Source organism: Opisthocomus hoazin, chromosome 16, assembly GCF_030867145.1.
Source record: "Opisthocomus hoazin isolate bOpiHoa1 chromosome 16, bOpiHoa1.hap1, whole genome shotgun sequence".
NCBI lineage: Eukaryota > Metazoa > Chordata > Aves > Opisthocomiformes > Opisthocomidae > Opisthocomus > Opisthocomus hoazin.
In genome coordinates, this window is record NC_134429.1 from 18,367,375 (window position 1) to 18,393,747 (window position 26,373).

Here is a 26,373-nt window from a genome sequence, read left to right on the forward strand (position 1 = left end):
GCCTAACTATGGGCCATACTTCTTGCATTGCATATGCTCTGGTGAAGCACATTTTGCCCTTTTAAAGACAACCTGGAATCTTGCAATTTAAAAATACGTATTTCTAAAAACATTGCCATTTGTCTTAGGTTTTCTGGGCTAGGGTCGCTCTCCTCGTGAGAAGCTCAACTGGACCTGGCAGTCTGCTGTTAGGAAGGAGCCGGGCAGCCCTGCACTGTCGTTAGGGGAAGGGAGCGCTTGCTGGGTGCAGGACCCCCTTTTCAGTGCCCTGTGAGCCCCCCTCCCCTGCGACCACGCCAAGCTGCCCTCTCCTGCCTGCCGTCCTGGAGCTGATTTGGCTCGGGTGCTCCCGCCGGGCTACGATCATCTTCCCACCAGAGCCATGGCAGCGTGCTGAGAAGGGCCACGACCACCAGCATTGGGCATTGGACTCGATGACCCACAGAGGTCCCTTCCAACCCCTAACATTCTGCATCCTGGAAGGGACGGTGCCGGTAGCGCTGCCCTTGAGGCACGCATCTGCCTGCTGCCCGCTGCTAGAGGTGGACTCTGGGAGGGCTGGTTTGGATCCTTCCTGCTGGGAGATGCAAGACCTCATTCAGCTGTGCAGTGCTGTGCCCACCCGTGGGCACATCAAATATCTGGGGAGGGAGGATGCTGCCCTACGGGAGTGAGGAGGGGGCTGGCTCAGTGCGGGAGCTCAGGGTTGTGCCGTGCTCCTGCTGTGGGCTGCTGGGACACGAGGAGCCGTGGGGAAATGTTCTTAAACCGGTTGGAGAAGGGCAGGGTGAATGCAGGATTTATGCTGGAATTGGGTGGGAGTGGGATTCGTAGGCTGGTGACAGGGGGCAGTGAAGGGTGTGATTTCGGGGTCTCCATTAACCAATTAAGGGGGAATTTTCTTTAGCCAGAGAGAGCGGAGTTAAATGCTGTGAATGGAGGCAGCTGTTTGTGCTGTCTGCCCTACGTGGGACTCTGGCAATGACAATTCCCCAAAGGGGAAGAGAATGAATTTTAATGAAATCTTGAAAGACTTTAAATTTTCATGTTAAATTCAATTATTCAGGACAGTCGAAAAGCAACTTTAAAGCTTCATGAAAAGAAAGGAAGAGGCCAGTTTGATTTTTTCTTTTATTTTTTTTTTTTTTGAAATTAATTGATTTGCATTTTGTTCCGCTGCAGTGAAACATGGACATTTTAAAGACACTGGTGGTGGTTATTGCATCTGACAGCAGTGCTGAGGAGGAAGGAGATCAGGAAATGAATTATGTAGTGCCTGGGGCGTGGTAGAGGTACCAAAAGATCTCCATGGGGCAAAAGGCTGGGTTGCCAAGGACACCTGGCCAGTATCCATACTGGGCAGCTAATGGGGCTGCAGTCCTGGCCTGAGAAATGCGTTCCCGCTTTCTGACCTAGGAAGGACAGGGATGAGCCAGACCACGGCTTGCACCGAGCTTGATGCCTGCCCGCGGCTCCGTCCCTGCTGACCCCGGGCCCTGCTGCGAGCGGGGATGCTCCCGGTGCAGTGGGCTTTCCACCCCGCCGCGCTCCCGGCAGCTGAGCCTGGGGGAAGGGGCTGCGATGGCGAAGAGAAGGGTGCGGGTTCACCGCCTCCCGGCCAGCGATGTGCGAGGTGTGAACGTGTCGGAGCCGTGTTCGGGCTCGCGAGAGGGTCTGGTCTGTCGCTGCAGGGGCTTGGGTACCACTAGGACATCCCCGAGCTGTGCAGGGTGGGACCCTCTGCCTCTGCAGGGACTTCTCGGGGGGAGCGAAGGGCACGTCATGGAATCACAGAATCACAGAATGGTGGGGGCTGGAAGGGACCTCTGTGGGTCACCCAGCCCAACCCCCTGCCCAAGCAGGGTCACCCAGAGCAGGCTGCACAGCACCGCGTCCAGGCGGGGCTGGAATATCTCCAGAGAAGGAGACTCCACAGCCTCCCTGGGCAGCCTGGGCCAGGGCTCCGTCACCCTCAGAGGGAAGAAGTTCTTCCTCGGGTTCAGCTGGAGCTTCCTGTGCCTCAGTTTGTGCCCGTTGCCCCTTGTCCTGTCGCTGGGCACCACTGAACAGAGTCTGGCCCTGTCCTCCTGACACCACCCTGCAGATATTTAGAGGCATTTCTAAGGTCCCCTCCCAGCCTTCTCTTCTCCAGGCTGAACAAGCCCAGCTCCCTCAGCCTCTCCTCGTAGCAGAGGAATGGTGCGGGTGTTCGGAGTGCCGCGCTGCGGAGGAGGAGATCCCCCTGGGACTGTGCGCTCAGGCTTGGCAGCAGCGAGTGTGAAGAAACGGCTGGCAAAACACCGGGCGGGCTGCCTGCCTCCCGAGCCCGCTCCTCGCTGGAGTGGAGGGATCTCCGCGGCAGCAGAGATCTTTGTTGTTCACCCTCAGACGGGCCCTGCTGAAATGCAGCTTGCTCTTGGTGAGGACTGCGTCCGTGCTCTGCCATGACCCTGCTTGGAGCAGCCTCGGTGTTCCGAACGTGTCTCTGCCGGGTACTCGGCATCTCAGAGAATCGGGGCCGAAGCAGCTGTGGGATTCAAGAGTTCTGACTTACTGCTACATGTTTGGGATTATTTTTTGGTCTTTTTTTTTTGCTTTCACATCCTGCTTAGTTCTAATGACACACTCATTTCATGGAGGGGGGAGGTGTTTTTGTCGGATTCTTGTCTTTCCCTGCAATGTGCTGTATGCTTACCCAGGGAAGCGGTTGAGTCTCCATCCCTGGGGGTGGATGTGGTGCTTAGGGACATGGTTTAGTGGTGGACTTGGCAGTGTTAGGTTTACGACTGGACTCGATGATCTTAAAGGTCTTTTCCAAGCTAATTGATTCTATGAATTTGTATTGGAATCTATGAATTTGAGGAAGAACTTCTTCCCTCTGAGGGTGACGGAGCCCTGGCCCAGGCTGCCCAGGGAGGCTGTGGAGTCTCCTTCTCTGGAGATATTCCAGCTCCGACTGGACGCGGTGCTGTGCAGCCTGCTGTGGGTGACCCTGCTTGGACAGGGGGTTGGGCTGGGTGACCCCCAGAGGTCCCTTCCAACCCCTACCATTCTGTGATTCTGTAATTCCCACCGACCTCAGCAGCCTGACGCGCTGCAGCCTTGGCTCTCTCGGCTCTGCGCGGGGGGATGCTGTGCCGCTGCCCGTGCCCAAGGGCTGTGCTTGCTGCTGGTTGCCCAGCTGGCTCCTCTCTTGGTCCTGTGGTCCTGCTCCCTCTCCTCTCACTCAGCCCAGGGTGTCTGGCTGCGTTTCTTCTCGGGACCCGCGGTGGGCTGATGCCTCGCCTCCCTCCGAGGGTGCCCCACGGGTGCAGAGGGGCTCCGCGGCACAAACACGGCTTTTATTCCGTGCCGCCCAGAGCTGCCAGGCCTGGCTCTCTTCCCAGAAAGCGGCGCTGGTTGGAGAACATAAGCAGCTATTGTCCTAGCCCTGGAGACTGCGAGCCGAGCTCTGCTGGCGGTGGGGCTGGGGGGGGGAGAGGGGATGCAGCCTGCTAAAGGGACTTGAGAAAGGAGCCCAAGGAATACGGGAGATTTGCAGGCTCTCAATTATGCTCCTCTCACCAAAAATAATGCGGGTGCCTGCTCCTCCTTTGACGTTCGAGTCGCTCTTCCACCCTGTCCCTGGGGGTGGCTGTTACAGTTAGTTTATGTCTAGCAAAGACTGGGTCCTTTGTCTTGTACGGGCTTGGGAAGAAAATGGGGGGATGAAAAGTGGTCCTACAGCAAGGGTCTCCTCCTGGGAGATAACCCCAGCTGGATCTGGGGTCCCTCATGCTGCCCCGGTTGTAGGGACTGGCGTTTGGGACAGGGAGGTTGCTCAGGGCATGGACTTGCCCTTGTCTAGCGAGGTGACAAAGCCACTGGTGAACATCGTGGTGTTGTGGGTGGTGGGTAACACCCTCGCTGTTCAGCTCTGTGTCCTCGGAGCTCGTTCCCCTTGCTGATGGATGCGTCGGGGGCGATTCTGGTGTGGGCTTGGAGCGTGAGGTGCTGCTTCCCAGGGTTTTCTGTCTTGGGGTTGCAAACCACAGGTCCCTGCAGCAGGGGCTGGGGGGTGAGACCGGCTGGGTCTGCTGGCTGCTTGACCACTGTTGAGGTGTGCTCAAAGCTGGGTGCTGGGTGGGGTGCGGGAGGGCAGAATGATGGAGACGGTCTGCTAGAAGTGGGAGATTCTGCCTGCGCTTTTACTTGAAGAAACTGAAATTCAGCACGAGAACGACGGGATGATTTAGTAAAATGAATAGGTGCGAAGTTGTCACCTGATGTGGGAAAGTTGTGCAGTGAAGAGAAAATAACGGGTCTCAGTGCCATAGGGATGCAGAAGGGCCAGGGGTCGAGTGGAGGGGGTCTCGGTCTCATCCAGTCCCTGAGGGAGCTCGTGGCTCTCCTGCCTTGGTTCGGGTCTCCCAGGGAGCAGAAACAGCTCTTCAGTTCTGTGCAAGGACCTGACTGACCTGTTCTTCCTTGTGTCTTTGATTTCTTCTGGGTTCAGCCCTGTAATCCAAGGAAAATCACTCCACAGGTAAAATTACAAGCGGGGGTGGGTGGGTGAGGGAAGCCTAGAGTCCCTGCCAGATCTTCTCATCAGCCTTGGGTTGTGGGGAAGGAGACGAGTTCCTGGAGTGTCTCATGCCTGTTTCCCCCCCTTATGAAAGCAGGAGAGGGTGCAAGGGAGCTAATCATGAGGCTATTCCGCGAATCATTTGGCCATGATGAGCAGCACTCAAGAAAGAGGGTTGGAGATGCTGAGTTTTTTCAGCTTAATCTGCTGGAGCGGTGATCCTCAGCCGCTCGGCAGGCTGATGCCTGCAGCCAGCCCCCTCTGAGTAAACTTTCCCTGGCTTCAATAAAAATGTTAGTGTAGTAGAGGCTCTGCCCTGTGGGTTTTTTCCTCCCCCCCCCAGTGCATCCTGGTACCCAACCCACGGCAGCTTCTTAAAAGTGTGTTTGGTGGTGGCACAGAGGGGAAACCTCAAATCCTTGCAAAGCAATTACTGCTAATGAGACACTTCCTACACATCTGGTTTCAATTCTGGCTGTGTTTTGGGGACTGTTCTTCAGAGCTTGGGAATGGAGGAAGGTGGGAAAATCCCTGCCTCCTCTTCTCCCTTCCGCAGCACCCTCCTCCCAAGGTGGCAGTTGGGCTGCTCGTTAGCTCCCATCTCGCTTGCCAAACCTAAACAATTAACACAGAAAATTGCACCTCTCCAGGGAGGTTGAATTTCAGCAGCAGCAATTATTGGATGCTGATCACAAGCCGATTGATTGATATGTTTTTGAGAGCGAGTGTAATGTGCTTAATTAGTGTGTAATTTACAGGAGCAGGGACGGCTGGATGCCCCAGACTGAAGAAAATTTCTGAGCTGAGTGCCAGTTGCAAAGAAAATGGAGAAATTTTCTTTTTTAGTGTGTGATTGCGTAGGTTTTGTTTGCTTGTGCAGGGATTTAATGTTAAATCGATGGAAACTGTCTCTGGCTTTTGTGGCTTTCGGTTGCTGGATGCGGGGCTGCGGGGCTGGGCGATGCGACGGGTGCCTGCGTGCCCCTGGCTTTCACCGGGACCTTGGTCCCCGAGCTCTTCCAGAGGCCCCATGCTGGTCGTACATGGCTTAGGTAAACCCGAGCCACAGGGCTTCAGCTCCGGTTCCTGACCGTTCAGCTCAGGTCTTTGTTTGCACGCAGCTCTGCATGGGTCCTGGGCCGCTCTGGCTGCTGGGTTTTGGCAGCCGAGCGCCTCGTTATCTCGGTACGGAGTGCGGCCTTGGAGCAGGATGCGGAGAAACAGCAGGGAGGGTGAGGGAGAGAGGGATCTCAGGAAGTCTGTGTTGCTTTTGTGCACCGAGCAGCGGGAAGGTGGCGTGGGAACCCTTGGCTTGTTTCCTTGGGAATGAGACAATCCAACCTGGATCTCGCCGGCAGGCTTATCGGGGCCGTTAGTCCGAGGGCAAAATAAACACCGTGCTGTCGGGTTCCTGGGATCCATCGGGGATCCCTCCCGGCCCCTTGGCTCTTCTGGTTCTGCAGGCGGTCCAGCATCCTCCCATGGGTGCACTGTGATCTGACGGAGAGAGGTGGGGTGCGGGTGGGCGATATCCACCCCCCGTGCCCTTCCCTGGCACGCGGTGGGTTCCTGCTTCGAAGGACGACTTGCAGACGGAACCCCCTGCCCTGCGTGGTGCCCCGGGGGTTGAGCCCGTGTTTGGTTAGCAGTTGTCTTTCTTCAAGGCCAACTTACAGGGCTTCCTCTTCAGCTTGGGATCTCCAAGCAGGGTTTTCCCAGAGGACAGCTTGCCTTGGTGAGTTCTTCTGACCCAAGCGGCAGGGAAACGGTCTGGGACGCGTCGGTCGAGTGTCTCGGGACCTGAGCTGTTAGGCAGGAGATAGTTCTGGCCTTGCAGCAGCTGTGTTGGGGGACTTGTCCAAGTTGCGTGTGGTTTCTCGGAAGCACCACGCTTCGTGATGTAATGGCTCAGCCCCTGACAGGATGAATCACAGAATCACAGAATGGTGGGGGTTGGAAGGGACCTCTGTGGGTCACCCAGTCCAACCCCCTGCCGAAGCAGGGTCACCTACAGTAGGCTGTAGAGGACCTTGTCCAGGCAGGTCTTGAATATCTCCAGAGAATCACAGAATCACAGAATGGTGGGGGTTGGAAGGGACCTCTGTGGGTCATCTAGTCCAGCCCTAAGGAGAAGGAGACTCCACAACCTCCCTGGGCAGCCAAAAAGTCAAAAAGCATGTCCTGAGTGCTCCAGAAAGCTGGGTCTGCTTTGTTCCAGCCATGGCTGCATGCCTGGCTTCCACTCCCCCGGCACGGCGTGAGCACCAGCTCCCCGCTCTGCGTTGCTTCCCGGCAAAGCTCGGGTGTATTCCCCTGCGCCGAGTGTGTTTCTGTCCAGGAAAACTTTCTGCAGTCAAGTGCCTGACCTTGGAGCAGAGTCTTCCGCTCTTCTTTCGTTTTTGTTTTATTTAATATACGGTAAAATAAACTTATTTTCCCCTTCTTGCTGTTAACAGCTGCTTCGCCGAGCCGCAGCGCGATGAAGGGAAAAATCAAAGCACAGTGAGATTTGCTGGAGTTGAAAGGCAGGTCAGGCTTGGGGGTTCCCCATCTCACTTTTGTTCTAAAAATGAGAGGGAGAACACCTGCACCCTGCCGGCGTGGTGCGATGTCCCGACCCTCGGGAAGAAGGTGCAGGAGCTGCAGGGTGGGAGCTGGGCAGGTCAGGGTGGGTGGGAAGGTGCTGGGTGGCCGGGGCTCCGTCCGGTGGCGTGGGCGGCCGTCGGCTCTGAGGCCTCCATGAGTCACGGGTGACTTCTGGGGTCAAGTGTTCAGTCTTGCTGTGGCAACGCCAGCCCGGGTGGGTGCATCCCAAGTCCCTTAACCCTTCTGGGATTCTGTTACTCGCCCATAAACTAGAGCTAGCAGCACTCACGGGGGACACTGAGTCTTTTCTCCACCCAGCCCTCATCCTATGTGTTCCTCCCTGGTGAGGCCTCATCTGGAGTACTGTGTCCAGTTCTGGGCTCCCCAGTTCAAGAAAGATGAAGAGCTACTGGAGAGAGTCCAGCGGAGGGCTACAAGGATGGTGAGGGGACTGGAGCATCTCCCCTACGAGGAGAGGTTGAGGGACCTGGGCTTGTTCAGCCTGGAGAAGAGAAGGCTGAGAGGGGACCTTATAAATGCCTACAAATATCTGAAGGGTGGGTGTCAAGAGGATGGGGCCAAGCTCTGTTCAGTGGTGCCCAGTGACAGGACAAGGGGCAATGGGCACAAACTGAGGCACAGGAAGTTCCGTCTGAACATGTGGAAGAACTTCTTCCCTCTGAGGGTGACGGAGCACTGGAACAGGCTGCCCAGGGAGGTTGTGGAGTCTCCTTCTCTGGAGATATTCAAGACCCGCCTGGACAAGATCCTGTGCAGCCTGCTGTAGGTGACCCTGCTTCGGCAGGGGGGTTGGACTAGATGACCCACAGAGGTCCCTTCCAACCCCTACCATTCTGTGATTCTGTGATTCGGCAGCCCAGGCAGCCAGGTGGGATTTCAGCTTGGAGCAGCGCTCGTGTCTCTTGTCCTGGGTGCTACAAAGCTGCGATTCTCATTTCCTGAGGGCTGCAGCGCTGAAGTTGGCAGCTCTGCGGGGGTCTTGGCCGGGCGAATTCATCTTCTCTTTGTCGCTGTCTTGCTCCTTCTGGTTTTTCCCTGGACTCTGAAAAGCAGCTGCTGTTACAGCCCCAGTGAACATCAGGTTTCGGTATCTGCATATGAAAGCTTCAGTTGCTATTGAGCAGGCGGTGGCACAGCACAAAGCCCCAGCTGGACCTGAGGGTCTTCACACCTCCTATGTGCAGGAGCTTCAGGGGTGCCTTAAAGAAAAGGTGCTGCTTTGGGAATGCCGTGCTCTCGCACGTGGGAAGTGAGGTTTTCTGTTTGCAGCTTGACCGCTGTTCTCTGTGTGTGATAATCCTCTGCCACAGTTTCTCACTTAGTGGCCTCAGGCATGTCACTTGTCCTGTGCATGTTAAGTGATGGAGTCTGGACCATGTTGGAGGGGTCCCTGGGGTGCCAGGGCTGTGTCGCTCGTGCCAGCAGCTGAGGGACCTGCCTGCTGCCAAGCAGCCGGGTGAGAAGTGCTGTCTGCGCAGCAAATGAGGTGCAACCGAGTGCTGCCAGGCAGCTGCTGGCTCTGCCGCGGTGCCCGAGGTGACGGGGCTGAGCTGGGTGAGCTGCCTGACACCCACACAGCAAAGGCGGGGGGGGCTTTGAGACTCCCCCTGCTCAACGGGAACGTCCCCCGAAATATGTGACACCTAATGACTGCCCATGCTCTGTTCCCCGCAGCGACTGCCTCTCCCACGCCGGCATCCTCCGCCTTGCCCTTCGCAAGGGACGGTGATCGACTCGAATCCCCTGAAGCATGGTGGGCAGATGGTTTTGTAGAATCATAGAATGGTTTGGGTTGGAAGGGACATGAAAGATCATCTGGTTCCAACCCTCCTGCCATGAGCAGGGACATCTTCCTCCAGCCCAGGGTGCTCAGAGCTCCATCCAACCTGGCCTTGAGCACTGCCAAGGAGGGGGCAGCCACAGCTTCTCTGGGCAGCCTGGGCCAGGGCCTCACCACCCTCATGGTGGAGAATTTCTTCCTAATATCTAATCTAAATCTGCCCTCTTTTAGTTTAGAGACATTCACCCTCATCCCACACCCTTGTGAAAAGCCCCTCTCCACCCTTCCTGTCGGCCCCTTCAGGTACTGGCAGCTGCTCTAAGGTCACCCCGGAGCCTTCTCTTCTCTAGGGTGAACAGCCCCAACTCCCTCAGCCTGTCCTCACAGGAGAGGTGCTCCAGCCCTCGGATCATCTTCGTGGCCTCCTCTGGACCCTCTCCAACACATCCACGTCCTTCCCAAGTCGGGGGCTCCAGAGCTGGATGCAGAACTCCAGGTGGGGTCCCTGGGGCTTCTGTATCTGAATGGCCCAGGAAAAGCCCCTGAGCCCTCCCTGCACCCTGGCATAATCAGGTCTATTCTGCTGTCCCAAACGCGTTGCTGCTGCTCTTGAGCCTTCGTTCCACCTTGACAAGAGGGCTCTTGCTGCTGCGACAAGAAGGGGCTTTCCTGCTGCTCCCCGTGAGCAGCAGAGTAGGAGGAGGTGGGCTCAGGTCCTGCTGGCAGCCCGAGCCCGTGCTGTCCAGGGGCCCAGAAGAGCCATCTCTTCGGCCAGGTGACAGAAGGATGTGATGGAGACAGCGCAATCCACCTAATTTTAATTAGGAGGCAAAGGAAGGGAGGGAGTGCTGCAGTCCTGCAGCCAGACGCTAATATTTCATCCGCACCAGAGCTGGCCACGGGGTCTTGGCTTTCATTTCTGTTTTTCTTCCTCTTTTTTTTTATAAATTAAAATCCCAAAATAACTGTGCTGCTCTGGGATATTTTTAAGCTGTTTTTCCCCCTCTTCCTTTCTTCCCTGCATCTCCCAACAGCTTATAGCTGAGAGGGCTCCCGGTTGCCAATGGAGAAGGCTGCACGTCACTTCCTTGGCATGGGGCCGTCTCCAGCCCTCAATGCTCACTTTGTTTTTCCCCTAATAGTCTCAGTGAGCTGTCAGGACTCTTCACAGTGTCACATTACCCATGTCCCACAGCCCATTGTGGGAGCTGCTGCTAACGTGGCATGCAGAGCACGAGGAGGGGGCCTCCGCGCCCCTCAGCCCGGGTACCGGGGCAGCGGGTGAGGCTCTCTGCTCCAGCTGCATCCTCGCCTTCCTCCTCTGTTTCCTCTGCTGTGTGGGCCAGCACGCTCCCTTTCCCCGGGAATTCGCCCACCTCTGTCCCCTGCATCCCACCCGTCTGGCCATGCTTCCCCTGGGCGCCGTGTCCGTCCTCTTTCAGCAGCCTTGGAGAGTCCAGCCCGAGGAAAGCACACACGCAGCACCATGTTCTCCAAACTCCACCCTGCTTTTAACTCTCCAGCAGCTAGCGTGGGGTCCTGTGAGGAGACAGAGCGGTCTGGGAGGAACAGAAGAGAGGAGTTAAGAGTTGCATTTCACACTGGGAGATACCCATGTCCTGGTGGGACACGGACCTGGCCGTGAGGACAGCTCTTATTTCCATAGGCATCTAGAATGAATGGTATAATGGTTACAGGACGTCTCTACTGCCGTCGATTACTTGCAGATAAATAAGCAGTGCTCAACAACAGCTATTAAAATGCTCAGCTGTTTAACCGTTAACCTTCTCTTTAATTGTGTGTGTTGGGAACCTTGTTTTCATCTTGTGCTCTGGTTTCCTAGACTTCAAAAGCGGTTCCAGCCCAGGTGATGTGTTTGGGTAGGAGGCATCAAGCTGTGATGGTGAAGGATGTGCCCCTTTGAGTTGGATGGGAAACATCTAGTCCTTGGTATCCTGTACTGGGAAGCTGGCATGGCTGCAGATAGGTCCAGGCTTAGCTCCTGAACGTTTCCAGATCACAAGTTTGGTTTCAGAACATCATCTATTGACAAGGCAGCCCATGAAGTTTAATGGTTAATGTATGTTGGCTTCTGAGTCTTTGGCTGCGCTTGTTACGTTCTCCAGGACCTGCTTTAGCTGTCCTTGTAAGGAAAGAGTGCAGGCTTCTCCGTGGACCAAATCAACTGCGGTATCTAACCCAGGATGCTGGTGTTGCGTGGCTGATAGTCAGCGGTCAGTGCTGAGATGTTCCTGGTGGGGATTTTGTGGTGGTTGTTTGCACATACTTAGTGTTCTGGTTGTGGGGCTCTCTGTTTGCACCTTGGTTTGCTGCGCGTGATTTAGCCTGTTGCAGTGTGTGAGGTCATCAGTAACGTCAGGCTCCTGCTGGTTTCTGGATATCTGCGGATCTGGGAGCCCATTGTGCCATGAAAACATGTTTAAATCAATGGGCTTGGAAGGCTGGCGACCCAGCCACAATCTTCTGGGGTGGTCTGGGAGCTAGTGCCCGATGCTGCCTGGAAAGGCCTGGAGAAGATGGATGGAAGCTGCTCCAGGCGGTGTCGATAGCGGAGCATTGGAGAAGGGGGCTTGGGGGAGGGTAGGAAAGCTTTGGGTTAGCTGTCTGTTTTCTTGTTTCTAACTGTTTTGTTCTCTCCTTTTTCTCCTCCCCCTTCCCTGCTTTCTAAAGAACATAGGAAGCTTCTTGCTGGTAAGTGGTGGTGCGTCGTGCAAAAAAAATACCATTTTTTCCATCCACCATCAGACTCGCTGGCTAGTCCTCGTCATTCTTCCATCCACCCAGCATATGCTGGAGCAATAGAAACCTTCTGGAGGTGGGTACAGGCACACCCGTCCCCACGGCCTCTTGGGGCCCTCACCTCGAAGGGAGCTATTGCTTTTAGATCACAGTTTGAAGGACTGCTTTGCCCTCAGCCTCCACGTTGCCCATCCTGGGCTCAATTGGATCGTTACTGTCCTCGCACAGAGCAAGCGACAGCTACCGTAGCACCGAGCTTCGGGAGTGCTGTGTGCACGAAACTGTGATCTAAGGATGCCTCTCACTAGTGCTCATCTCATATCCGACTCCATCCTCAGCCTCTCACCTTCACTGGCTTCCCGGGGAGGGTGGGGGAGAGCCCCATCCTGGCTCATACTGGTGGTAAAATGGATGGGTTTACCTGTTGGCCTGGCCGGGGAGGGGGGGAGGGGGGTGGCATGTGCTGCTCCTGATGTAATTAATGATCGAGGGCAGAGGCTGTGTGTGCCCCCCGTCCTGGCCGAGCTGTGAAGCTCCAGGTGAGGGGCAAAGACGCCGCAGACAATCCTTCTGGGCATCCTTCTCGCAAAAGCAACCGAAGCGTGGGCACAGGTTGAAGCCCCCGAGGCGTTCCTGTCCCTGCTCCTCTGGTTCCCTCGCCTCAGCTGCACCGTGTCAGCGGTGGCTCACGTCTTCCTCAGCCGTCATCTGCACGGACGGGTGTTTTCAATGGTGAATCCCAGTCGTTAGAGCGAACCACGTGCTGGTGAGAGCAGCCCTGAGCGGGCGAGGGTGTACGCGGCCGCGGGCTGGCTGGGTGCCCGCTTCCCTCCGATCCCTGGTGCTGGGAGTCCCGGCGTCCCGGGAGCCTCGTGGCCAGCTCCGTTGTCTGGTGGCTGTGGGTGCAGAGCGTGCGCGAGGAAGGCGTTTGGCACGTGGTTGGGGCTGGTGGTTCATCTTGTGCCCTCCCTCTGCACCCACAAACCTTCGCACGCATCTGCCGGCGGCACGGCTGGAGGACGGGGCGAGTGGGGTACCCCCCTGATTCCTGCCCCTCTCCAGCACGCCTGGACAGCCGCCCGGCCATGGCAAAAGGTCCCAGGGCCGCCGTTTGCTACGGACAGGCCTGGGTGTGGGTATCAAAACACTTCTCTGCGCCAGCTTTGACTTTGGGGCTGCTCCTCTGCCCGCACCGCGCTCATCTTGAGACCTTTAGGTTCACTGCTGATGTAGTTGAAGAAGCAGCTGGCTTTTTGGTGTGAGGTGGGGTGGGACGGAGCTGTGCCGACTCAGCTAGCCTTGGTCTGGCTCTGTTGAACCCCAATGAGCCAAGGAAAAGGGACTTACAGCAGGACTGGACCAGCTGTGGCTGGTGAGCTGTTTAAAGCTCTTTCTGCTGTCTTTCCTCCCTGGTTTGTGTCCCTCATTATGTACAATATACAGACTATATTGTGCAGATCGGGAGGGGTGGGCTAAGGGTTTGCTTGGAAACGTGCCCTCGCTGCAAAGGCGCTGGAGAGAGAACAGAGGGGACATAAAAGTTTTATTGAAAGCCGTCTACTCCCGCCCTGGACCCTGGGGTGCAGGAGGAGCAAGGAGAGAAGCTGTCCAAGCCGACAGCATCCTCTGCCGGCTGACGCTCCGGTGCCTCAGCCCCGAGAGGCGCAAACCCAGTCGAGAGCGTTCTGTTCTCCTCCTGGGCTCCGGCTGCTGCCAGCAGCCCCGCCGGCTGCCTGCTGCTCACTGCTTGCAGCCCTGGCGCGGGCGTTTCGCTTCCAGCTCCGTGGCTGGATGCTGCCCGCTGCTGTCTCGCCCAGAGAGCGGGCGAGCAGGGGAGAGAGGGTCTGGGTTCCACGCGCTGCTGTGTCCCCATCCCACGTGCAAGCCCTTGCCTGCAAGCGATCTCCGAGCAGGACTGGAGTTGGTCAGGGGAGAGGGTGTCCCTTCGCTGCTGCTTCTTCTCCATGGGCTCCTGGGGCTCTCCCTGCCTTCCCGATGGAGCAGCTGCCCTCTTCCCATGAGGATATGTGCAAGTTTTTTCTGGCTCTGTCTCCTTTCTAGTGACGTGCTCTCCTTTCCATGGTACTGCCCAGCTCGGGAGGCTTTGCTCTGCCCGGGGAAGCATCCTGCCCCGGGTCTGTCCGAGCCCCGTCGCTGTGGAGCTGGGCGGTGGGCTGCGGGAGGGCAGGACGCTGCTGCCTCTCGCCTGCTGCTAAGCCTGGCTCTGCGTGGTCCCGGGAGGCCCCGTCTCGCACCGCTCTGCGGCTCTTGTGGCTTGTCCGCTTGATGGGAAGTGGTTAGCAAAGCTCTGCTGCGCCGGGTGGCTTGGACCGGGGCCTGGAGCTGATGCTCCTGTCTGCGGTGGGTGCTGGACGCAGCTGAGCGCCTGTCTCGGAGTCGGTCAGAGGAGCAATGAGGCTGGGCAGGGGTCTGGAGAACAGGTCTGATGAGGGGCGGCTGAGGGAGCTGGGGCTGTTCAGTCTGGAGAAGAGGAGGCTGAGGGGGGACCTTATCACTTTCTACAACTACCTGCAAGGAGGTTGTAGTGAGGCAGGTGTTGGTCTCCCAACTAACTAGTGATAGGACAAGAGGCAATGGCATCAAGTTGCATCAGGGGAGGTTTACATTGGATATTAGGAAAAATTTCTTTACTGAAAGAGTGGTCAGGCATTGGAACAGGCTGCCCAGGGTGGTGGTGGAGTCCCCATCCCTGGAGGTGCTCAAGAAACGTGTAGATGTGGCACTTCAGGACATGGTTTAGCAGGCATGCGGGTGTTGGGTTGATGGTTGGACCTGATGATCTTAGAGGTCTTTTCCAACCGATGAGTCGATGATTCTATGTCAGCCCCGTGCCCTGCCTCCGTGGCCGGCGATGGGCACCGAGCTGCATGGCTCAGGGTGAGGGTGTAATTCCGAGCCAGCACGGGCTCTCCTGTGGCTGGGCTGCCCTTGGGAGAGGCGCAGCGGGGAGCGCGTGGTTGGGGTGCCTCAGCTCCTGGCCCGGGGCAGGGAGCGGGGTGAGGAGGTGGCAGAGGGCTGCCCCGTGGCATGGTGCTGGGCTCCCCTGTGGCACGGTGCTCAGCTTCTGCTCTCCAGAGCAGCTCTGCCTGGAGGCTGGCAAACCCTTTGCTGAATATTGCTCCCAGCGCTCCCTCTGCCTGCAGCTCTCCGTACAGCTGGCACGGCGGACGGATGCTGCTGCTGTCAGGAGGTCTCGCCTTTGTGCAGGGGATGTGCTGGTGGAGGGAGGGGATTCTGCCCCTCCGCCCTGGTGAGACCCAACTGGGAGTCCTGCGTCCAGCTCTGGAGCTGGAGGAGACCCCAGCAATGATCTAAGGTCTGGAACCCCTCTGCTGTGAGGAAAGGCTGGGAGAGCTGGGGCTGTGCAGCCGGGTGAGAAGAAGGCTCCAGGGAGAACTCAGAGCGGCTGCCAATGCCTGAAGGGGCTGCGAGAGAGCTGGAGAGGGACTTTTTCCAAGGGCATGGAGTGATAAGACAAGGTGTAACGGCTTTAAACTGAAAGAGGGGAGATTTAGATTCAATATAAGAAACTCTTTACTCTGAGGGTGGTGAAGCCCTGGCCCAGGCTGCCCAGAGAAGCTGTGGCTGCCCCCTCCCTGGATGGGTTCAAGGCCAAGTTGGACAGGGCTTGGAGAAACCTGGTCCAGTGGAAGGTGTCCCTGCCCATGGCAGGAGGGTTGGAACTGGGTGATCTTTAAGGTCCCTTCCAACCCATTCTGTGATTCCTGCATCGCCCCACTACCACGATTTAGCTCCTTGAGTGCTGGCCTGGGTGGGGAGTGCTGGAGTTGTCCTCCTCAGGTACCTCTGCTTTCATACCCTCTCCACGCCTGGTTCTCGCTGGCATGATGTGTTTTCTCACTAGCTGGGCTCTGCTGGTGTGGTTTGAGGACTCTGAGGCCTGGGTGAGGTTACTGGCAGTACCCTAACTCCAGCCAGCGCTGCTTTTTGGGCAGACCCAGTATGGGCCATGCTCTCACCCCTGTTGCTGGAGGATGTCGTTCCTCATCTGGAAACGCTCCGGTGACAGCTGCTTTATAGGTGGGAAGGTATCCAGAGTGCCAGGAATAGATGCTAATTTTAGCCTCCTGGGTGTTTGCTCCAGAAATGTGCTGTAAGTTTGTTTCATCATTTGTTTTCTACTGTATTTTTCCTATTTGCACCCCCCCCCCCCATGTTATCATGTCCTTGAGGAACTCTGCAACACCAGCTGATGCTCACGCCCCCTCCCAGATGAGCAAGTTTACATCAGCTTGCAAAGCAACCGGTGTGTGTTTGGAAGAGGCTTGGCAGAAGTGACAGCTCGCAGCTCAGCCAACCCTGTCAGCACACAGAGAGGCTGAAGGCTTGGGCGATTCACTCCCAGCTTCTCCAGTGGTCAGGCAAGGCTCTTTTCCTGGTGGAAGGGGTTGGTGCTGCCTTGGGGAAACAGTGACTACAGAACAGTGTAGATTCAGGGCAGGCCGTAGCCCCTGAAACGTTTGAAAGATCTGTTTGTCCCCCAGCAAGGGACAGGCTTCCCTTCCTCATCACCCTCGCGTTGCTCTAACGCCATTCCCTGCGTGCCGCGTCGGTGGAGATGCCGCAGGCTCCCAGCTCGGCTCTCCATCCCCGGTTCTTGCAGCACAGCTCAGCCCTCCGTCCGCATTTCTGGCAGCACAGCTCATGGCTCAGCTCTCCGTTTGCATTTCTGGCAGCACAGCTCAGCTCTCTGGCTGCATTTCTTGCAGCACGGCTCACAGCTCAGCTCTCCAGCCGCATTTCTTGCAGCACAGCTCAGCTCTCCGGCCGCATCTCTTGCAGCACAGCTCATGGCTCAGCTCTCTGGCTGCATTTCTTGCAGCACAGCTCATGGCTCAGCTCTCTGGCTGCATTTCTTGCAGCACAGCTCAGCTCTCCGGCCACATCTCTTGCAGCACAGCCCATGGCTCAGCTCTCTGGCCGCATCTCTTGCAGCACAGCTCATGGCTCAGCTCTCTGGCTGCATTTCTTGCAGCACAGCTCATGGCTCAGCTCTCCGGCCGCATCTCTTGCAGCACAGCTCAGCTCTCCGGCCGCATCTCTTGCAGCACGGCCGGTTGGCGAGAGCGGCAGGTGGCAGTGTGAGCCCGCCAGCGCAGCCGAGGGCACGCGTTGGGGACACTTCAGCAGCTCCAGTCCGTGTGGCTGCAGCGCTGGGGCTGCGGAGGTGCACGCATCCCACCCCGAACACCCTCGGAGCATCAGGAGAGCGCAGTAGGACAGGGTCGGGGGGGCTTTTGTCCCACCATCAGCCTGGCTCGCCTCTCCCCAGCCCGGGTGCTGTTCTCAGCATCGCTCCGGAATGCAGATCCTGCAGCGGGGTAATGCTGGGAGCTGCGGAGACCACCTGAAAGCGTGAAATCCCTAGCACGGTGCCTTGGTCTGGGGAGTTCTCTTGGGCTGCGGGCGCAAGGGGAACTGTCTCATTTCAGCTGGGCTTGTTCAGCCTGGAGAAGAGAAGGCTGCGAGGGGACCTAATATATACTTACAAATATCTGCAGGGTGGGGGTCAGGAGGATGGGGCCAGACTCTGTTCAGTGGTGCCCAGCGACAGGACAAGGGGCAACGGGCACAAACTGAAGCAGAGGAAGCTCCAGCTGAACCCGAGGAAGAACTTCTTCCCTCTGAGGGTGATGGAGCCCTGGCCCAGGCTGCCCAGGGAGGCTGTGGAGTCTCCTTCTCTGGAGATATTCCAGACCCGCCTGGACACGGTGCTGTGCAGCCTGCTCTGGGTGACCCTGCTTGGGCAGGGGGTTGGGCTGGGTGACCCCCAGAGGTCCCTTCCAACCCCGACCATTCTGTGATTCTGTGATTTGGAGCCTGCGAGCTGGGCGGGCAGGGAGCGCGGGTGCTGGTGGGAGCCCGGCAGTGTGTGTGAGCGGTCACCGGGCAGCGGTTTGCCGTGGCAGGGGTGGGCAGGGGGGGCTCGGGCTCTGCGCTGAGCAGCGGGGAGCTGTGTGGCTCAGTGCTGAGACGCATCGCCTCCCACCCCCGGGGTTCTTTTGCTTTGCGGCGTGGCTGCTTTCGGGCAGCAGCCCGGTGTTTTTAGATCTGGGCACCCAAGTTCTGCGTGCAAACCTTGTTTTATTTTTCCTTTTTTAAGGGGGCAGGCAGAGACATCATAAAGCCCCTCTCACCGTTGCGTAGGGGTGGCTCGGTGGAAGAGGTGTGGGCTTTGTGCTCCGTGCTTGGGCATCCCAAAGCGTGTCTGGAAATCAGCGGCGTGGTCCAGCGTCGCGTGGTAGGAGGGGGCTGTTTTGGGACAAAGTCATGGAGTGGGGAAACCCCCCCTCTTCAGAGGAGGCAGCCAGGCACCCCTAGTCCAGCATTGCTATTTATTAGGAATGGTGTGAATTAACACCCTTTTCCCAGTTCCAGCACACACACCAGAGGCTGGCCACCCCGTCTCCCGCACCCGCTCCCCCGTCTCCCATCGAGAGGGTTTAAAAGCTCTTTATTTCCAAGCGCTGCTCAGCAGGAGTCAAGCTGGGTCCTGCCAAGTGTTAAATGAAATAATTAAAATCCCCACTTTCTCCCCCTCCCACTCCTTTCTCTGTAATGCTGGTAATTAGCCTGTAAAACTGCAGGAGGGGAGAGGGAAGGGAGAATGTGCAAACGCCTTCCGCAGGCTCCCTCCTCCTCCTCTTCCCCCTCCCTGGAGGAAGCACAAAATGGCTCTCTAGGCATTGGGTGCTGTCAGATAAATCCCAATTAGCTCCCTGCCAAACAGGATTAGCGAGGAGGGAGCCAGGTGGGGAACCAGCCTGGCAACAGCAGGAGCTGGGGGCTTCTGCAAGGTCTCTAGCTCCGTGAGGAGGGAGAGATTGACAGCTGTCACTCAGATCCCAAAGTAGCACGGGTTTTTCGGTGTCGCAGGCTGGTGGCTGGCACCTGGCAGGCAGAAATGGGGGGGTGAAGGAAAAGAAATGGGTGTCTTCTGCTGGTGGTATCTCTTGCCCAGTATCTGGTGTCTGGAGGGCGTGGGCTGCCCTGAGATGCCCGTGAGCCTTCCTCATCCTCAATCAGCGCAGCGATGCCGGGCAGCGTGCGTGGGTCAGGCCCCGGGGGTGGAGGACGTGTCTCCTGCCAGCTCCGCGCTTCGGAAGCGAGGGGATAAAACTCCACGCTGAGCCCAGCCGGCTGCACCCAGCCCGGCCCCGTCTGCTGCGCCTTGGCAGCAGCTGTGACATCCTCGCTGTGAAAGCCCAGAAATAAACCCATTAACGGCACCGGGCTCCAAACTGGCTGGTGACCACGCGGAGGGCTTAATGCACTGGGCGGTTTTGTTTGGGAAACTGGGCAGGGGGGAATATGGGTGAGCTCAAAGATAAGGTTCTCTTGCCTGTGGTGGAGGAATAGCAGCTGTGTCTGAGGGTGTTAAATGGGCCCGCTGTCCCCCGTCCCCCCTCCTCCTTTCCTGGCAGCAGGGGTGGCTTTCTGCCCCTCGCACCCCGCTGGGGCTGTCCCTCCTCCCAGCACCTGCAGCCGTAGCCAGGCTGCTCCCAGTCCCAGGGGGGAGGAAGGCAGGAATGCCATCAGCGCGGGCGTGCGGGGACGATGGGCAGCGGACGGGCTGCTCTGGAGCTTCGGCGTGGCGGAGGGACGCGTCCCCGCTGCCCGGGCTGCGCTGTCCCAGCCTGGGATGAGCCAGAGGGAGAGGTACCGGGGGGCACCGAGCTGTCCCCATGTCCCGGGTGCCTTCGGCTCGCGCATGGCCACTGCTTTCCACTTCAGGCTGGCCTGGAGCTGGTGCTGTGCGTTCAGTGCTCTTCGAGCTGCTCGCTTCTGACCCAAAAGCGTTTTTTACGTGTTCTTTTTTGCCTTGTCAAGTCTTGCTGTATTTTCCCACCTGGTCTTATGCGTGCTCGTGTCAGAAGTGTAAAGGGAAGGGCTATGCGGCACGGTGGGCACAGGGAGCGGGTGGGAGACCGGCTGCCCCGGTGCGAAAGGCGTTTTGAAATGCTGTGGGTGTACAGGGGTGTCTACGTGCAGCCAGCTCTGCGGAGCGGGGGGAAAACAGGCAAAAACTACGACCCACAAGGATGGGGCAGGCAAGTGTGACATCTCCCCGGTGCAAATGGCTCTTCTGATTATAAAGCCTCATCCCAAAGACTCGCAGGGGGCAAAGGCGCGAGTGTTTTGTCTTTCCCGAGAGGGTGATGGAGCCAATCTGCCCGTGCTGGAGTTTGAACCTGCCTCCTCCAGGACACAAAGGCTGCTCGGATCGGAGGGCTGCCCCTCGAAGTGGCCCCCAAAGGGCTGGGGGGGACAGAGGCCTGGCAGACCTGGGAAGAAAGGGAGGACTGTGCTGTGGCTGATTTGCATGTGTAAACATGCCCGCAGGAGGATGCAAATGTCCTCACTTCCCTTTGGGGAATTTTTTTTTTCTTTATTTGAAGCCAAGCATTTGGCCTTACCACTTGTGTGCTGGGATTGACAGGGGAGCCCCTGCCTGTGAGCAGGCTGGGGAAGAGGGGTGCTGCTGGGCCAGCATCCACACGGCAGCATCCCGGCGAAGGCGTCGGCAGGAGGTTGGCATCTGTGTCCCGGGGCAGAGCAGAAGGACGCGGGACCAAGGTCAAGCTGGCCACACGGTGACCAAGAGAAGAAGGGCACTCTGCTCGCTTTTTGGGAAGGTCTTGGCTTCTTGTGCGATGCTCCAGAACTTCCCAGGGGGCTGTGGTAGCTGGGGAGGGTACTAGAAATGGGGCAGCAGTGGCAGGGACTTGAGCTCACCCTCTGAGGGGGGAAAATGCTGGGTTGGAGGGGTGGGGGGCTCCGTCCTGTTGCCAGGATGCTGAGCCAGCCCTGGTGCCTCATCCCCGGTGAAGGGAGGGGTGCTGTGCCATGTCCTAGGAGGGGCCCCCATGGGCTCTGGTGCTGGCTGAGGAACCTTCTCCAGCTGGCTCATCAACCCTCTCCTTGGCAGAGGGCTTTGCTTGTGAGGGGCTCTTGAGATGGGTTCCTAGCAGGGGTCTGCTTGGGAGGGACAGCTTGGCGGGGTGTTTCCCTCTGAGCCCTGGTAGCCCTTGGGCTCTCAGGGGCTCTCCCCAGCCCCTGCGTGTGTCGGGAGGAGAAGGGCTCGCGGGGTGCCACGCTGCTCCGATGTGAGGCCGTCGGGCACCCTGCTCGTGTGGGCTCTCCTCCTGGCAGGGTGGTTAGGATGCAGCCCGTGCCTCGTGGCAAGCTGGGATCATGTTCTGCGAGTCCCCAGGGAGGGGAGGGAGCGATGCAGGTTTAAAGAGGAGCAGCGTCTGGGACGTGACTTGGATTTCTTTCCTCCCTTCTCTGTTTTCCTTCTTCCCTGTACCGCTCTTGGCAAGTTGCACCTGAGGTTCTGGGACCCCCAGGATGCTCCCAGCCCACGTCTCCAGCACAGAGGAGCAGCGTGGCTTTGTGGGGTGGCTGTAGGGCAGCTTGTGCCGAGGAGACCCCAGAGGTGCCTGAGATGCCCTGCTGTGGGACCACCCGGTCTCCTCAGCATCTCCCGGCTGGAGGGGGAGAGTGGGTGGATGCAGATGGTTTGTGTCCCTCAGGCTCCAGGTGAATTGCCAGGGTGAGGGAGGGAGGGAGCATGGTGAGAGCAGGCTGGGGCTGGGAGGGGTGCGTGCCGCCGGCGAGGGTTATTCTCCCATCTCAGGTTGTTGATGCCTTTTGGAGGAGCGGGTGGTGGGGATACTGCCCACCAGCGAGGGTTATTCTCCCATCTCAAGTTGTTGATGCCTTTTGGAGGAGCAGGTGGTGGGGATGCTGCCCACCAGCGAGGGTTATTCTCCCATCTCAGGTTGTTGATGCCTTTTGGAGGAGTGGGTGGTGGGGATGCTGCCGCCCCTCCAGCTGGGCATCTCCCCAGGAGGGAGGGGATGGCACCCAGCCATCCCAGTGGGAGAGCAGACCAGAGGAGAGGGCTCCCCAGCCGTGGCCCAGGCCTGCGTGGTGTCTGGGAGGAAGCTTGTGCTTCCCTTCCCGGCTGCGGCCACTGCCCGGGGGGTGCCGAGCAGGGGGAGACAGGAGGAACCTAAAGAAGCTTCTCTTCAATGAGCTTCCCAGTTTGACCACAGCGGGGTTACCCGCTGCCCCATCTCCAGTGCTCATCTCGCCTGTGGGCATGGGGTGGGTGTTTGAGGTGGTGAGGAAGAGCTCAGCCTGTCTGCTAAGGACCCTGGTGCTTTAGAGGCGAGGCGGCAGGTCGTGGTGTGGGTGCCTGGTGCCACGGGCAGGCAAACGGCTGGCCGGGAGCGGTGTGTTTTGCCAGGGATGGGGTCTTCAGCCTGGGGAGGTGCTGGGGGGAGCAGGAATGGAGAGGAGGCCCTGGCAGCCCCAGGCTGGTCTTGTGGGCACCAGGTATCGCTGCTTTTGGGGGTGCTCGGGCTGTAGCAGGGCTGCCCTGCCCTGCTGTCTGCTCTTGACCCGTTGCTGGACCTTCACTGAAGAAATCTGGTTCTTAGCCCTGACCCCTCTCTGGCTTTCAGCCCAGCTTTCCTCTTGGCAGCTTCCCTGTCCTTGCTGGCAGCGTCTTGCCCCAGGAAAGCGGCTTCCCGAGGGCAGGAGAACCCAGGGAGGCGAGGAAGGGAGCTGTGCGGGTTGATGGAGCATCTGCATCCCACCACCTCTCTTCTCCCCCTCTGCTCCCCCCCACCACGGACCCAGAGCACCCAGTCCTGCAGCCTGGTCCTGCTCCTCGGGGCTTTGTGGTGGGGGTGTCCCGGGGGGTGCAGGCGTGCCTCACCTCCAGTGTCCTAGGAAATAGTAGCTAGGGGCTGCTCCTGCTCCTTGCGTGGCTTTGCTGGCCCTGGGGGTCTCGGCATCCCCCCCCTCCCCCCCGGGAGCGATGCTGGGGAAGAAGGCGGGAGGGGTTTCTCCGCCTCCCGGCATCGCGAAGGGGCAGGAGGGGTGGGCAGATGGGGCTTCCACCCCCCCCTCCCCGGGTGGGGTGGGGGTCCCGGGGGAGCCGGGCCAGCGCGACCCCTCCCTCCTCCTCCTCCTCCTCCTCTTCCTCCTCCTCCTGCTCTTTGTCTGCGCCGCGCCCGTTCGCCGCCCCCTCCCCTTTGTCGGAGCGCTCGGGAGGGGTTCCCCCCCCACCCCCCCAGCTTGTCGGGAACGGGGGGAGCCGAGGGGCGGGCGGGGAGCCCCGCTGCCGGGGGATATGGAGAAGGGGGGGGAGACACACGGGGAGCGGGCGGGGAAACTTCGGGGCGTGGGGCGGGCGCTGGCCGGGGCTCGGGCTGCTTCCCCTGCTTCTCTGATGCTGCGCGGCCGTGGGGCCAGCCTGGGGGTCCGGGGTTAGGGGCTGCACGCCCCCCCCCCCCCCACTCACCCACCCGCCCACCCACCCAGCGCTGTCTCCCCATGCCGGGCTCCGCGGGGAGCTGGGACCTCTCCGGGAAGGACTGGCATGTCCCAGCGTCGTGAGCTGGGGACCTGGGCGGTGGTCGTGACGGTGCCCGCGCCGGGCAGCCCACCCGGGGGGACGAACCGAGCCGAGACCCCTTCTCGCTCAGCGGAGGGTCGGGAGAGCTGGCGGCCGGCTCGGCTGCGGAGGGGCTTCGGCGGGGGCACGCTGGGCACCGGCTGCCCCGGAGGAAAGCGGAGCCGAGCGGGGATGGATGCTCGGCGGCTGTGAAAGGAGCCTTGGTGTGGAAGGGGAAGAAGAGCCGACGTTCACCGGGGACGTGGGGAAAGCAAGCAGCACCCGTGGGCTGCTACCGCCTGCAGGAACCTGCCCCGGAGGGTCAGAAGCCGGTGAGCGTGGGATTGCTCGTCCCGGAGCCGGTGAGCGTGGGATTGCTCGTCCCGGAGCAGCCGCAGCCGGAGAGGACGCGTGGACGGCCGAGGAAGCTCAGCGTTCCTGGAGCAAGGCTGGCGGGGGGCTGAGAGGCAGCCGCGACGCCTCTGGGGCAGCGAGACCACCCCTCCCGTCCCCGCCAAGAGGATACGGGCGTTGGTGAGGCTGCGAGCCCGAGAGGAGGGGGTCCCATGCCGGCACCCCTCATGCCGGCTCTGTGCCAGCCCTGCCCTCGGGAGCGGTTGCGTGTGGGTGCTGGTGCTGTTCCCCCACTGGTAGCAGCTCGTCCCTATCCTGGTGGGCTTGGCTGCAGAACTTGAGCTCCTGGCACTTTTGCCTGGGGTTGTTGAGTTTTCTTTCTACAGGCAGGTGTGGGTTGGTACCTCCCGGGCTGGAAGAGGGATTGCTGAGCGCTGGACTGTGGGGGTCCCTCTGGAGCGGGCTCGGACCTGACCCCGGGCTGTGCCTGTGAGATGGCAGATGTGGGGACAAACTCTCGCTCCTGAGGGTGCCCCCGGCTTGCCCTGCCCTCCCCTCCTGCGAGCAGAGGATGGGAACCTCCGGGAAAACTTAAGCCTTGTGGCTACCGAAGACGACCGAGGAGGAGGGAAGAGGGATCCATGTGAGCCTGGCGGCTGCTCTGCCTTGGATGGGTCGGTGGTGGGTTGAGCTTTGGCCCGCGGCGTGACGGCCGAGCATGACGGCTTGCCAGTACCCCATGGCGCCGGGGGCCTTGGAGCGGGATCGGACGTACCAGCACAAAGTCTCCCTGGTGGTGCGGTATTTCATGATCCCGTGCAACATCTGCCTCATCCTCCTGGCCACCTCCACTCTGGGATTCGCCGTGCTGCTCTTCCTCAACAACTGTAGGTGTTCCCGGCCGCGGAGGGGGGAGCAGGGGAGGGAGGGGTAACGCAGCCGGCGTGCGGTGGGTCCGGCGCGGGGGTCCCCCTCTCAATGCCACCAGAAGGGCTTCACCCTGCGCCTGGGCACCCATCGCTCGTGCTGCTGTCTGGGGAGATGACAGCCTGCTCCGTGACTCTGCCTCGCGTTCCCCTGAGGCGATGCTGGCCCGGAGCTGTGAAGGTGGGCAGGTGTGGGCCAGCCCCAGCTTTCCACCATGCGCTCGTGCTCTTGGCTGTGCCTGCACCCTCCGTGTCCCGTGTCCTATTCCTCCCTGAAACACTGGGTCTCCTGATCTGCTGCTGGAGGGTCTGAGCGTGGGTGATGCTGCTGGAGAGGGGGGATGCCGTCGGTCTGTTTGCCAGGCGGGGGTCTCGGCAGGGCTGTGTGGGAGGTGAGGGGCAAAAAAATGGGCACCTGCGAGTCCTGCCCTGGCCAGGGGCTTCTGCTGCTCCCTTGTTACGAGCAAACTGCTGAACCGTGGGGCCCTGTCGCGATACGCGATGGGTGGGAGAGGTGTCGCCTCGGCTGCTCTCTTGCTCTGAAGAATCAGCAGAGGGTTGGGGCGAGACGGAGGAGTTTTCCCTGCGTTAGGCTGTTGGTCCCATCCCCGGTGTGGCTGAGCAGATGGCAGGCTTGGGCGTGGGTCCATCCACGCGTCGCTGTGCTGTGCTGTGTTGCCTCATCCCTCCTCAGGTGCTCGCCCTCCCAACACCTGGCTTTCTCCAGGCACAGCCTGCGGAGCCTCGCTCCGTCGTGCCGCGGTGTCTTTGACCTCCTCAATGCCGTCAAGTGCCGTGAGAAAAACCTTAAGAGGGCAGGCAAATCCTCCAGCCCAGCTTTGGGATGCGCTGCTTCCCCTGGTGTGTGCGTGGTTAGCAAAAAGCTGTGTAGAACTAAAACACACGAAGGCATTTAAAAAACACGGGCGGGAGGAGAGCCCAGGTGATGGTAGGGAAAGAGCCTGGCCCCTAAAGAGTGGTCTTCCCTCTGCCACAGCCTGGCTTGGCTGCCCTGGGCACATCACTTAACAGAGAGCAGAGCCCAGTTTGGCGCTGACTTGAGGGTGTTTCCCACTCGGGATGGCAGGGTCTGCGGAGCCAGCTGCCTGAGTGGAACTCTTCTTGTGTCCCTGCTTAATCAGGGCTTACCCAAAAGTAGAGGGCTGGCTGGAGGCGAGGCGGTGCCACCTTGCTCTGGGACCTGCTGTGGTGTCCGTGGGAGCTTGCACCGGCTGCTGCCCCAACTGACCCCTTCCTCCCACCTTGGCTTGCTTGCCCCGGAGGGTCCGCCGGTCCCCGCTGCCGTCCCGCTCAGCCCGGCTGACTCGGTGAGGCCGGGCGTGCGTGAGAGGCGATGCGCAGCGCCGTTTGCGTCGCGGCCCTGGGAAATGGCAGGCGACGGGCTGAGGCAAGCCCCGGCCCCAGAAGGGAGCTGCTGCCAGATCCCAAGCCAGAGATGCTCCGTCGATACGAGGGGAGAGCTGGGGCTCCTGTTCCTGCTGCTCCCTTCTTGCTGCGGGAGCTCCCGGGAGTTCCCAGGGAGTCAGGGCAGGGCGTGCGTGCTGGAGGAATGCAACGCTGGCCCGAAAGCTGCTGGGGAGCTGTGGGCAGAGATCGTAGAATCATTGAGGTTGGAAATTGAGGCTGCGAGGGGACCTTATAAATGCCTACAAATATCTGCAGGGTGGGTGTCAGGAGGATGGGGCCAAGCTCTTTTCAGTGGTGCCCAGTGACAGGACAAGGGGCAACGGGCACAAACTGAGGCACAGGAAGTTCTGTCTGAACATGAGGAAGAACTTCTTCCCTCTGAGGGTGCCGGAGCCCTGGCCCAGGCTGCCCAGGGAGGTTGTGGAGTCTCCTTCTCTGGAGATATTCAAGACCCGCCTGGACAAGGTCCTGTGCAGCCTGCTGTAGGTGACCCTGCTTCGGC

General features: G+C 59.4%; 1 protein-coding gene across 6 annotated transcripts in view; it reads left to right on the top strand.

Annotated features, from left to right (window-relative positions):
• The window catches only part of AGRN (agrin), a 138,358-nt gene that overhangs the window by 43,132 nt on the left and 68,853 nt on the right, over positions 1-26,373 (top strand). For 3 of the 6 annotated variants that reach the window (XM_075437162.1, XM_075437163.1, XM_075437164.1), the window contains exon 3: positions 11,643-11,663. The exons of 2 other annotated variants lie outside the window; for them this stretch is intronic. In XM_075437162.1, coding sequence (XP_075293277.1) covers positions 11,643-11,663 — 21 coding nt within the window. Of the gene's footprint in view, positions 1-11,642; positions 11,664-22,965; positions 24,405-26,373 lie in introns of those variants that run through there. One more of the 6 variants, XM_075437167.1, reaches the window with a different exon arrangement.